At 41.9% G+C, this 13666-nt stretch overlaps 1 protein-coding gene and 1 long non-coding RNA gene across 8 annotated transcripts in view; one reads left to right on the forward strand and one right to left on the reverse strand.

The window, feature by feature from the left end:
* Positions 1 to 13666, reverse strand: part of FAM13C (family with sequence similarity 13 member C) — a 199984-nt gene that overhangs the window by 91669 nt on the left and 94649 nt on the right. For all 6 annotated transcript variants that reach the window (XM_073353371.2, XM_073353370.2, XM_078853799.1 and 3 more), the window contains one exon: positions 4758 to 4796. In XM_073353371.2, coding sequence (XP_073209472.1) covers positions 4758 to 4796 — 39 coding nt within the window. The remainder of the gene's footprint in view (positions 1 to 4757; positions 4797 to 13666) is intronic.
* The window catches only part of LOC140914767 (uncharacterized), a 73098-nt gene continuing 66932 nt past the window's right edge, over positions 7501 to 13666 (forward strand). For both annotated transcript variants that reach the window (XR_013636073.1, XR_012159976.1), the window contains exon 1: positions 7501 to 7625. This is a non-coding gene — a long non-coding RNA (uncharacterized LOC140914767). The remainder of the gene's footprint in view (positions 7626 to 13666) is intronic.

Genomic DNA, 13666 nt, shown 5'->3' on the forward strand with positions numbered 1-13666 from the left:
AAAGCCACTTGCCAGAAGAAATCTTCATCTAAAATTGGGAAGGGAAAAATCAGTTGGAAAATTTGGGGATAGGAGTTGGGAACTTAGAAGGGGAAAATCAGGGAAAGGAAAGAGATGGGAGAACACAAGGAGAGGAGATAGAGAGGAATAATGTTCCTTGACAGAGGTGGAATGGCCCTGCTAATCAGCCCAGTGAAGACACCAGAAGGGAGCAGAATGCCACCAAAGCTCCCCACAGGAGACTAAAATAAGTGAGAGGCCTGGACCGGTTTAGGAGAGGAGCAATTATTGGGTGGGGAGGTTGTGTGGCTTGGCTGGGGCATATCTGAATCAATTAAGAATGCCAGTAGATAGGGTTTCCACCCTGCTTTGAATAGAAGCTCTACACTGGCCTGGTTTCTCCATTCCAAGCTAAGCTTGTAACGGGAACAGAGACCCAGAGGAAAAGGTAGCTTTATACCATCTTTACATTTCTCCTGTTCTGGTGGCCAGTTTGAGCTGCTCTTACTCATACCTGGCTCTCTGTGGCTCTAAGGGACCACTCTGACAGCCAAGAATAGTCAGAGCATGTAGGCACTCATGGCCATGGCTCTCTTCACCAGGAACATCCCCTACATGAAGGGACTGTGAGAGATGCAGCATACATACATCAACTGAACGCCCTGGGGATTCTCCCCTCTACTAAGCAAATCCCCTGTGTGTTGGTTCCACCGAGTTTGCTCAGGGGTGATCCTGTGAACTACAGAGCACTGAACTTTACTTCAGTACAGGTAATTGGTTGAAATAATAAATAAAAACAGAATTATAAGACACCTATGTGAACATTATATGATGAGGACTGTTAATCCAGGGGGACAGTATAGAAATACACAAAATAATGAATAGCATAGAGAAGACAATTGGGTGTTTCTATTTACTCAGCTCATAAGAACAAGGGGGCAATGAAATTAAAAGGTATCAAATTTAAAACTGATAAAAATGTTGTTTAAAAAAAAATACCAAGTTAATCTGTGAAATGCACTGTCACAAGATATTGCTTGAGGCTAAGACCCTAGCAGGATTTTAAAAAGGATTAGTGCATTGCACTACATGGAAAATGAAAATATCCACTGTTACACTATATAGCATTTTTTTTAAGAGCAGGGAGATGTCCCTTAATGGTAGGTTATTCCATTAATGACCTTCATCTGACACATCTGGCACCAGATGATCAGAGACAGCAGAGCTACTAGATGGACAGATCCAATCCAATATGGCAATTCCTATGTACTGTTTTTCCAAAGAATGTGGGATTTAGTGGATGTATTGTGATTTGTTCCTTCTTTGTCCTTTCCGAGGACCTGGAAAGCTGTATCTATTTTGGGGCTATGATATTTAAGACATGCATATAAACCAGAGGTGGGCAAACTACGGCCTGGGGGCCACATCCAGCCCACAGGACCGTCCTGCCCGACCCCTGAGGTCCTAGCCCTGAAGGCTAATCCCCAGCCCCTCCCCTGCTATTCTCTCCCCCTTGCAGCCACGTCGCCACGCACGCAGTGGGGCTGAAAGCTCCTGCCACTCTGAGTGGCATGATGCGGTGGTGCGCAGCAGTGGGGGGGTTGGGTAGGGGGTCCCGGGGGGGCAGTCAGGGGACAGGGAGCAGGGAGAGTTGGATGGGGGTGGGGTCCCAGGGGGCCTGTCAGGGGGTGGGGGTGTGGATAGGTCAAGGCAGTCAGGGGACAGGGAGTGGCGGGGGGGGGTGTCCAAGGAGGGGGCAGTCAGGGAACAAGGAGCAGGGTGGGTTGGATGGGTTGGAGGTTCTGAGGGGGACAGTCAGTGGGCGGGAAGTGGGAGGGGGCGGATAGGGTGCAGGGGTGGAAGCCAGGCTGTTTGTGGGGCACAGCCTTCCCTACCCAGCCCGCCATACAGTTTTGCACCCCGATGTGGCCCTTGGGCCAGAAAGTTTGACCACCCCGATATAAACAGTAACTTCTCATTCACCAGATGCACATATAGTCCACAAGGAGACTGGCAGCTCTGGACTTTTGGCTTATCTTGAGAAAGGTCCCTGGAAAAAAGTGAAATTTGATGTTTTATATCAAGGTCCTGTGTACTGTAGGATTCTGGAGCATCTGCCCCTTGCAACAGAATTGTGCTTCAGAGTGTAAGACCAAGATTGGATGCCTAAAGTTAGGTACCTAGATCCTCATTTACTCTGCTAAATAGAAGTGACCTCATTTTCGGAAGTGCGCAGCATGAACAATTTGCACTGAAGTCAATGGGAGCTGTGTGTTCTCAGAACCTCTGAAAATCTGCCATCTTTTATTTCAATGCGTAAGTAGGGATAAAAGCGTCTAACTTTAGCACCCAAGTTTGACAATTCTGGCCCAAGCAGGTTTTTTAAAAGAATGTTTCAAGCCCCCAGGGTTTATCAACTTGCTAAAAATAAAGAAAAAAAGGACAAATTCGATGTGAAAACAGGGTTCTGTTTCTACTGTGCTCTAGCAAACTTCTCCAGTGCCCCACACTAAGTGGGATATACCATTTCTCAGATGCCTTTGGACCAAGGACCTGCTATTCCGCCCGGTTGCCACCAGGTCCCACTGCAGTAGTGGCTGCTGTGCACATACACTAGCACTGCCAATAGGGAAAAGGAGGAGGAAGGGTAACGCCAACAGACCCCAGTCGTCGGCGGGCGGGATCAAACCTGAGGCTTTTGGAGCTTAGTGCATGAGCCTCTACCACATGAGCTAAAAGGCAACTGACTATTAGCTTCAGAGTAGCAGCCGTGTTAGTCTGTATTCTCAAAAGAAAAGGAGAACTTGTGGCACCTTAGAGGCTAACAAATTTATTTCTGCCACAAGTAGTCCTTTTCTTTGGCTTTTAGCTAAGGCTGTAGAGCAGACTCAACCTCTAAGTGGTCTCGGTGCCACTAGATGGGACAGAACACCACACCCAGGTGGTGTGTGGGTTACATATTTCCCCTAGCTGAGGAAGCGCGTTCCGAGCTTCAGAGACTTCCCAGTTGAAATCCCGGACAAGCCCCCGCTTGTAACGCCGACAAGACCCTGGTCATCGGGATCAAACCTGAGGCCTCTGGAGCTTAGTGCAAGAGCCTCTACTACATGAGCTAAAAGCCAACCAGCTCTTAGCGAAGGCTGTAGCTCAATCAAATCAATCTCTCTCTCTCTGTCTCTTCCCCCACCCCCACTAGATGGAACAGAACACCACACCCAGGAGGTGTGGGGCTTACTGGCACTACAAAGCAGGCCTCTCTGCAATGCTTCCTCTAGATGGTGACAGGAAGCCTGGCAGAGAAAGACTTGCACCTTTGGTCCTAGTGGCATGACCAGGGGAAAGGCAAAGATGTGCACAGGCAGGGGGAAGCCCTGAGGCTGAGGAAGAGAAAGGAGCCGTTGAAGGACTGAGGTTGAGAAGGGGTGGGGAAAGTATTAAAAATGTGATGTCCTACTTCGTCCCTCATTTGGAAAGTCCCACATGTTGTCCTTCATTTTAGACCTCGCTGTCCCACAATACAGCATTTAAAGGTAGAAATGTATAGTGGCAAAACTAATTAAAAATAATATTAAAAACCATTTTCTGATTTTTATGCCATTTAATTTCATGCTGATTACTGTAGCACTACTAAAATGGGATAAAATACATACATGAAGCAAAGAGAGAGGTATATAGGAGGTTAAAGGTGTTTGGACCCCTAGAAAAATGTTACATCCGTTCTTCTCTAGTCAGTTTGACAGCACGTATGGATTGCTCAAACTGAGTTACAACCTCCACTGCTTTCAAAATATATAATATCCCCTGCAACATTTTAGCAAACAGCTCATAATCAACTTAGGCTTTTTATTCCCAGCATTTCGGCAATGTGAAATGTACCTTACATGCAAGCTAATCTATAAAATTATCTCCCTTCTGACAAACTGCTGGCCACAATTTAGCTGAGCAGTCTTCTGAAATATAATCAAGTGTGTGTGAAATTTGGGGATAAAATACACAAACAGGGTCACAATGCATATTTTTCAGAGCCAAAAAGAGCTATACTAATGTCAATGAATAATACAGAATAATCACATCTGAAATTAAAGCATGTTCCTTTAAGGAAAACCAGAAGTATATTTAATTTTTAAATTGTTAATGGCATCTCAGTGTTTGTAACTTTACGATGTTTTCTACTGTTCTGCTGTCTGTCCACCTTCTTAAGATAAAAAGCCAAAACATATTTCTTTAAAACCAAAGTGGGGGGAAAGTGCGTGTAAAAAGTTTACTGCATTAATTGCAAAGGGAAACTGCATTCAGATACTGAACCTGTCTAAATAATGTAGTGTTTTGCTCAAAACATGCTTAACAAATATTTTTTGCCAATGCTGACAGTAAGCATAGCCCATGTGCTCTTAGAAAACTGACACTTCTGCTTGTCATGATCATCAGTAAGAAGAATTAGCAATATTTTCTCATGAGATGTACAGTATACATACAATCATATATTCAAACACATGTAAGATATATAAGGCAGAAAACAGCAACAAAGATATTCTTTCATAATGCTACCCCATTGCTAATGGATAGTTAACCATATGTAAATATTGTTTTATATCATATTCAGCATATTTTCAATAAATATTAAAATCACAGAAGACCGTGCCCCATAAAATGTTACAAAAAGCTTTTTCACTTTGGAAATAGTATTTAAGATTATTCTCTGCCCTGCTTAACATATTCTTATTTAATGGTACAGGTATATATATTTATTCACTTACTCTGCTAATGCTGTATTGTTGAAGGAATGATCCTGAATGCTGAAACAGAAACAAGAAAACATCAGATAGTCAATAAAGCAGGCAGCCTCCCCAAATGTTTTTCAGTTGCTGGAACACATACGGAAACATGGCATTGCAACACAAGGCTCTGTGTTAGCTCTACATGCACATGCCGTACGCTGGGCTGCTCTGCACATGCTCATAATCAAAGAACCAGAGGGATTAGCCCTGCAACACTCTCAAACCACAAAGCCCATCCAGCAGTGCTTTGAATATATGAACACAGGTTGCCAGGAGAGTCTCAGAAAGGGATCAGGCACTCTGCAGTTACAACTATGCTGTTAAATAGCAACTGGGGTTTCTAGCACATTGATACAAGTGTTTGGTATTCTGATTCTTTAAACATTTATTAGCAGTCTGCTCCTTATACACTATGTTGTGTTTATTACTTCAAATAGGGATGACCAATTAAGGTTCTCATGAGACTTTTCTTCAGTTGTCTCTTACAAATTCTGCTGATAGCCAAACTCCAAGGGAAGTTGTGAAAAAAATTAATCTGAATTGGAAGGAAGGGGTGCTAAACGAACAGAGGATTTTTAAATGAGCGGCATGGAAACTGCTTCTGCGAAAGAGGAATGGATAGCAAAATCCAGATTAACCCTGTAGTAAAGTGTCTGCAAACCTGGTTTTATAAATCTAGAGAGGTCAGATCAGGATACAGTTAAATGTGCTGATTCTGAGATAACCTGGAGTTTCCTGTCTACCTGCATCTTAGAAATCTGATAAATATACTGCTAGATCATCCTACAGTAGAAAAATATATTCTTGCTGCTACATGTTTTGCCAAATAATGGAGTATTACGAGCATTCTTGATGTGTGACGATGGTACTGCACAGACTACAGCAAGAAACCAAGCAGAGATTCGGAGGCGGGGCTTCCCACTCACTGAAGCAGCCTGTGCTAGCATGATGTGTGAGCACAGTTTACAATCATGGTTAGCACGAATGAGGATCCAAAGCCACATCAGGACAAGGCAGCTAGAATTCCCCTTCCCTTAAATAATATTGACGTGGTCTCTTATTCTTGTCTCTTCCGAGCTCACTCACCCAATGCATATTGTTTTATAGACTCAAACTTTAAGGCTAGAAGGAACCGTTATGATCTTATATTCTGGACTCCTGCACATCACAGGCAACAGAGTCTCAAACACCCACTCCTGTAAAAGACCCCTAACCTCTGGCTGAGTTACTGAAGTCCTCAAATCATGATTTAAACACTTTCAGTTACAGATAATCCACCATTTCCTCTAATTCATACCAGCAAGTGATCTGTGCCCTATGCTGCAGAGGCAGGCAAAAAAAACCCAGGGTCCCTTCTAATCTGACCTGGGGGGAAATTCCTTTCTGACCCTATATACGGTGATTAGTCAGACCCTGAAACCCAGCAGCCTGACACCTCGGAAGGCATCCTCTTTAGTAACTCAGAGTTCTCCCTATCTTGTGCCCCATCTCCAGCCATTGGAGATATTTGCTACTAGCAGCCGCAGACAGGCCACATGCCATTGGCCTCCATACCCTTATCAAGTTCAGTCTTGAAACCAGTTAGTTTTTTGAACCAAGTGCTCCTCTTGGGAGGCCGTTGCAGAACTTCACTCCTTTGATGGTTAGAAATCTTTGTCTAATTTCCAGCCCAAACTTGTTCATGGCCAGTTTATATCCATTTGTTCTAATGCCAATATTGACCCTTAACTTCAATAAGTTCTCTCCCTCCTGGTGTTTATCCTTCCGATGTATTTATAGAACACAATTGTATCTCCCCTCAGCCTTCTTCTGGTTAGGCTAAGCAAGCCAAGCTCCTTAAGTCTCCTCTCAGAAGATAGGTTTTCCATTCCTCTGATCATCCTACTAGCCCTTCACTGCACTTGTTCCACTTTCAATTAATCTTTCTTAACCATGGGAAACCAGAATTGCACACAGTATTCCAGATGAGGTCTCATCAGTGCCTTGTATAATAGTAATAACACTTCCTTGTCTCTACTGGAAATCTCTCACCTCATGCATCCTAGAATTGCATTAGGTTTTTTCACAGTTGCCTCACATTGATGGCTCATAGTCATCCTGTCATTGACCAATGAACCCAGGTCTTTCTCTGCCACAGTCACTGATAAAACAAGAATTTTTGCTATAAACCAGAACGTAAGTACCTAAGTGCATGATCTTGTACCTTGCACCACTACATTTAATTCCATTTCTGTTACTCCAGGTTTCAAGATCATCTTGGCTATGCCATGCTGGCAATACTTCCCAGCTTTGTGTCTTACACAAATCTTATTAGCACACACTCATTTTTTGTGCCAAATGTGTCCCACTGTATAGGGAGACTTTGGCAAACCAGTAAAGTGCCTAAAATCACTATGGCTTATTGCTAAAAGCAGCCAAGTCAGCAGGCTGTAAATTGGCCATCCAGCAGTCTCAGTTTAACCAAGCGGGGTGGGTGCCACAGAGAGGGCAGCTTGACCCCGCGTCCTTCCGGATAAGAATTGTGTTGAAGTTGCTGATACATGCATCTTAGAAGAGCAGAATGTGCCCCAGGAATGTCTACTGGGGCCTCAGGGCTGCAAACTCTGGAAAAACCCACACCTGGTTAATTGATAATCAGAAGGAACCTCTCACTTGACCATTGAAACTGCTTACTTAACAAGTTTGCTTTAAGGGACATGTCATTCTATTACTAACGTATAAATAAGGGGGAAAAGTTTGAGGTAGGGGGACTCTTCAGGACTGGACTCTCTCTCTCTGGATGCCTCTTGTGTTTCCCACTGGCAGATGGATTACCGCTGTGCCACTCGAGAGCCACACTCAGCTTTGGTAATTATCAAGGGTTGGGGGTGTTTTACTAACCTGTTGCAGACGTGTGTATAAGTGCTTGAGACTAAGTAAAGTTTAGCTTTAAGTGAAAGCATGCTTGTGTTGTCCTGTTTGTGTCAGCCGTCTATCGTGGACGGTCGTGTCTCCCCTGATTTATTTCCTGACACCACCTCACACAGAGTAAAAGTTACCAAGAGCTCTGGGTTGAAAGAACCCCAGGTAACACCACAGCAATCTGTCCTCCAAGAAATTGTCAAGTTCCCCAATGATGCCATTCTTCCTACGACTCTGCAAATACCAGAGGATTATGCATTCCGTTCTTGCAACTCTTTTCACAATAGGGCAGAGCTGTGCAGGTTAGATGCTTCTGTCACTGGTGGCAGACAGCAAGGGGTGGTGAGTCACGTGGGTTCTTGGGATTTTTTTTAAAAAGCATGAAAATTATGGGATATAGATGACATTATGTGATGGGGACAGTTGCATGCTGGGAAGTTGACCCCTTGCTCCCAGTCACCCCTGCATGTCTTGTTTCTGCCCCACCACGCATTGCCAAAACTTCCCAAAAGACAGTGTGCTGGCGGCTTGCACACTGGGATAGCTACCATGGTGCTCCACACTGTGTATCGACACAAGCACTCCTGGTGAGTGCACACAGTGACAATGCAAAGAACCAAGTATGCAAATGCACAAGTGATATACGAACTGTGGTTTTATGTCAGTGTAACTTGCGTCTACCAAAGTTTGTAGTGTAGACACAGCCTTAGATGCTTAGCCACTAGAGTATTACGACTCTCATGATTTTATCACAAGTCTCATGGTATTTGGTGTTTTTCTTAAGGCCCCAGATACTGGAATCAAGGGATTGCATAAGAGTCTCAGGTTTTCTTTTTCTTTTCTTTTTTTTTTAAAGTTGGTTTCTAGGCCTCATGGTTCCAGAGAAAAGTTTGAAAATGTGAAGCTACTGTGAGCCTAAGGGCTCAGGCACCAGCAGGCAAAAGAAAAGAACATAAAATGCATTATTTTAAATATTTTAAATTAGATTAATAATCCCATGATTCTTAAATCAATCTCATGGTGTTTGGGGGCCTGACTTGATTTCTGAATGCTTGGCGTTGACAATACTGCTGGTATTTGAATTTAATGTGGGAGCCATTACTTATGGACAGTAAATTGCATCAACAAAAACAAATGCTTGGTTGAGGCAGAGCTAAAAATCAGATCCTATGTATTTCGCAGACATGCTGAAAATGTTTCACAACCTGGGGGGGATGGGCATAAAATGGTCTCGTAAATATAATCTCTGCTTTCCTACACACAAATTTAGATCAAATTCCCTGCTGATTCATACCCTAAATAAATCCACTAAAATAAAATGGGATTACATTGCTGTTACTTAAGGCACAATTTGACCTTAATATGGAGTTCTGAGTGATTTTCCTCAAGGAGCATAGTATTCGCAGTGATTTGGATTGGAGGACCCCTACATTGAAAGGCACCATCAAACTGTTTAAATTACTCAAACTATTTTTAATGTCAAACCTCTATTACTAAATTGCTTTCCAAGCATATATTTTACACTGGTTTGTGACTCATTTGCAGGCATAATTTAATTTATTTTGGACTGGAGGATGCTTTTAGCCAGTGTTTCTGGAAAGACTCTCCATGAAAAAGCTACTGCTGTAAAAATCATTTGGTAAAAACTTTCTCTTATAAAACAGGTTATTAAAAAAGAGCCACATTAATAAATACACAGAAGAGAAGGCCTACTATAAGGTGCAAAAAGAAAATGTGTATTTGTGGCACCTTAGAGACTAACCAATTTATTTAGCATAAGCTTTCGTGAGCTACACCTTCATCAGATGAAGTGAGCTGTAGCTCACGAAAGATGAAGTGAGCTGTAGCTCATGAATGCTTATGCTCAAATAAATTGGTTAGTCTCTAAGGTGCCACAAGTACTCATTTTCTTTTTGCGAATACAGACTAACACGGCTGTTACTCTGAAACCTACTATAAGGTGGATGCACAACTGGTTGGAAAACCATACTCAGAGTAATTATCAATGGTTCACAGTCACGCTGGAAGGTTATATTAAGTGGAGTCCCACAGGGATCTGTCCTGGGTCCAATTTTATTCAATATCTGCAGAAATGATTTGGATAGTGGCATTAAGAATACACATATAAAGTTTCCAGAGGATACTAGGCTGGGAGGGGTTGCAAGTGCTCTCAAAGACAGGGTTACAATTCAAAATGACCTTGACAAACTGGAGAAATGGTCTGAAATAAACGGGATGAAATTCAGTAAGGACAAATGGGCACTTGAGAAGGAATAATTAATTGCACAAATACAAAAGACTGCCAAGGAAGGAGTACTTCAGAAAAGGATCTGGGGATTATAGTGGATCAAAACGAAATATAAGTCAACAATATAATACTGTTGCAAAAAAAGGTTAACATCATTCTGGGATGTAGTAGCAGGACTGTTTGTAAGCAAGATATGAAAAGGCCTTAACTGGAGTACTGTGTCCAGTTCTGGTCACCACACATCGAGAAGGATGTGGACAAGTTGGAGAAATGATTAAAAAGGTCTAGAACACATGACCTACAAGGATAGATTGAAAAAACTGGGTTTGCTTAGTCTGGAGAAAAGAACATGATGATAGTCTTCAAGTACAAAAAAGTGTTATAAAGCTGTTATAAAGAGGAGGTTGGTAAATTGTTCTTTAGATCCACTGAGGACTGGACAAGAAGTAATGGGCTTAAATTGCAGCAAGGAAAATTTAGGTTAGACATTAGGAAAAGCTTCCTAACTGTAAGGGTAGTTAAGCAACGGAACAAATTACAAAGGGAGTTGTGGAATATCGGTCATTGGTGGTTTTTAAGAACAGGTTACACAATGCTTAATTTGTAATGAAAGATGCTGGGGCTAAAACAATTTGTTTTACATTCATAACTGATGCAGCAAACCCAGAGATGCTGGGGCTACAAACCGTCACGGCTAGAGGTGCCGGGGCTCAGTCCTGGCAAGCCCTGGCACAAATTAAGCACTGAGTTAGACAAGCAAATGTCAGGGATGGTCGAGATAATACTTAGTCCTGCCTCAGTACAGGGGACTGGACTAGATGTCCTACTGAGATCCCTTCCAGACTTACATTTCTATGATTCTAGTGAAAACTGGATCACTAATTGTGTTATGGCTAGGTTTAGGGTTGGGTTGATTATGCTGCACTGTGCCCAGGAGCCACTGTAGGAAGGGAATGTGATTCACAGATTCATAATTCCTTCCCTGATCTCCCCTTGCTCCCAGATGGAAATAACTAACCTCTACTCGTTAGATTTCCTACGGGCTCTGGCTCTCTGCTGGCTCTCCCAATTTCTCTCTGCTCTCCCCCCATCCATGCCCTCCCCCCTGCTCTGGGCATGCAGCCCCTGCTCTTATTCCCCTTTCCCCTCCATATCTGGAACGTCAAAGAGTGGAGCACTAACATGACCACCTAAAATGGTGGGGATTTTATTCTCCATTAGTCCCTTGAATGGCTAGTCACAATCCAAACCTTACTTCCTAATTTTCAGTATAGCTATTTGAATTGTTTTGGTCTGAATTATATACAATGGCAATTCAATGTACTAAAACACAGGTACATTTCACTGCAACATATAGATAAGGCACTGTACCTATCATTCTCAAGCTTTGAGAAAAAAATCTGCTACTGTACATGCAGCTTTGGATTTAAGCACAGAATTCAAGACTTATTTTTAATAACTTCAACTTTTAAAATTATTCATATTCATCTTGTTATTTGCAAGTAAAGTTTTATCTGTGTTGCATTATTTTCAAGCTTTAGACAATTTCGCTGCTCTATATATTTTTGTAAAATCATAATTTTGGAGAGACACATTCTCTCTAAAAAAGCCAACCCTTCCCATTAAATACCCACTATTGATTCCACCACAATTTTGGCAAAATAGTATCAAACCATCTAAAATCTCACATGCTGGCACTCAGAGGATTGGTTTTGGAAATTTTCAAGCAAGTAAGTTTGTGCATTTTGGAGAGATGAGTATTCAAAAATAAAATGAGATTTTACTTCTGAAAATTCATTCATATATTTCTGTCCTATCATAGCTCTAAAACAGCTTTGACTAGAAACTCCATATTTGTTTTATTCTGTTGATCATGATTATTCTGCAGTAACAAATACTAAACACTAGCCCAGAAGCACAAAATATTCATGTGTGCAAGTGCAGAGCTCTGCTTTCTCGATATGCAGCCTCATTTTTATTCTGTTGATCTTACTTGTTTTCGGGTTGGGAATTATTTAGATATTAACCACACTTTTCATATATTTAATAAAGCCACATGGTCAATGTGCACATTATGAACATTGTTAGTCATCTGTAGGCACTAGAAACACACAGCAGTCCAATGCCTGCTCTGCAAAAAGTACATGGCCCAGGTTGTGATGGAACAAGGGGAGGCAGGGAGACATAGGTGGAGGATAAGGTGGATTCAGTCTGAGAAGAGCAGAACAGGGAAAGCCAATGGAGGTCACATCATCTGAAATGGGAGGGAAGAATGAAAGCATATGGAAACTACAGGTTGTGAGGAGAAGGAATGTATTTCCTTTGTGCTTGGTTTGCAAGGCTGTGGTTGTCGAAGTGACTAACCATGCATCCGCAGACTTTCTAATGGTTTGGTTTCTTCTACAAAGTGGAACCTTACCTTGGAATTTCCAGGATATGATTTTGTGTTTTGAGAAAACTACCATGTTCTCACCACAGATTTTTGCCTGAAGTAAATAATGAAATATTTCAACTTTAAGTCTGTAATAATGACAATTTTGTCCTGGGAATTAAACTCTTTTTTCAGGAACATTTGAAGGAGACATACATATTTACAGGGAAATCTGAATTCTCTGGTGCACTGGGAGAGTTAGTATTTCTCCATTTGGTGATTTGTTGTCAGATGATGCAAAGTACGGCACAGTCCTATAGAGTGTGATTAGCAGTGATTGCAGTCTTTTTTTAAAATCTGATTTTCCTCACAGCCCAAGATTACTCCTACTGAAATGCTGCATAAATGGCAATTACATTTAGCACTCTATTTTATAACATACAACTGTACTGAAGTTAAAAAGAATGCAGAACACTTCAAATGCTCACTAACAGGATGTATGTAATGATGCACTGAAGACAACTCCCTGGGGCTTCTGGGAGGACCTTATTAAAATCCCATCGTCAAACTAAAGGGAAATTGGAATGATATCCCTGTCTTTGATGGATCCCCTCCCCTCCTCTGGATTCAAATAATCCCTGCCAGAGTTAATTTATCCCTGAACCTCATAAAAATACTAAAGAGCAAATAATTGCCTTTGGGATGCACTAGGTCTTGCCAAATAGCAGCTTCCAACCCCACATGCTCCTGCAAAGTCTTTACTTCCACTCTTATGTCCCTCAAATCACACTGGTGGGGCACTTTTCTGTACTACACAGTATACTTTTTGTGGACCCAGAGGTGCAGATTTAATATCAGTTTGTTTGCTACCTCCCTCTTTAGTCATGGTTATGACAGAATATATTTGTTTCAATAGAAAACAAATTTGATAGATTCCCCAGTCACTCAAGGTATAAACCAAGCAAAAGCCTTGGGAGTAAGCAATCACACGCCAGTTTTCTGCAGTGATAAATACTGAACACTCTGCCAGCTGCACAAAACGTTCATATGTGCACCGCTCTGCTTTCTTGATGTGCAGCCTGGCTTTGCAGGGATAATGTTAGCAGAGACATGAGAACATTTTTTAGACAAATTAAACCAAAACACAGTGATTATACAAGGAAGCCAGTTTTGAGCAGTGACTCCAGTTTTCTGTATCTTTGATTCTATCAGTGACCTAATTAGCACATCATGTGAATAGCAATGGAAGACAGCACTCAGATGCTCTTGCTGTCTCACTTCAAACAAGATACACAGTCAAGCTTTCTGTGTAACCTACATGTGGAGTTGCTGTCATAAAATTATACAGAAATAATCCCATAAAAATTT

The sequence above is a fragment of the Lepidochelys kempii genome, chromosome 7 (genome assembly GCF_965140285.1).
Source record: "Lepidochelys kempii isolate rLepKem1 chromosome 7, rLepKem1.hap1, whole genome shotgun sequence".
In the NCBI taxonomy this organism is placed as follows: domain Eukaryota; kingdom Metazoa; phylum Chordata; order Testudines; family Cheloniidae; genus Lepidochelys; species Lepidochelys kempii.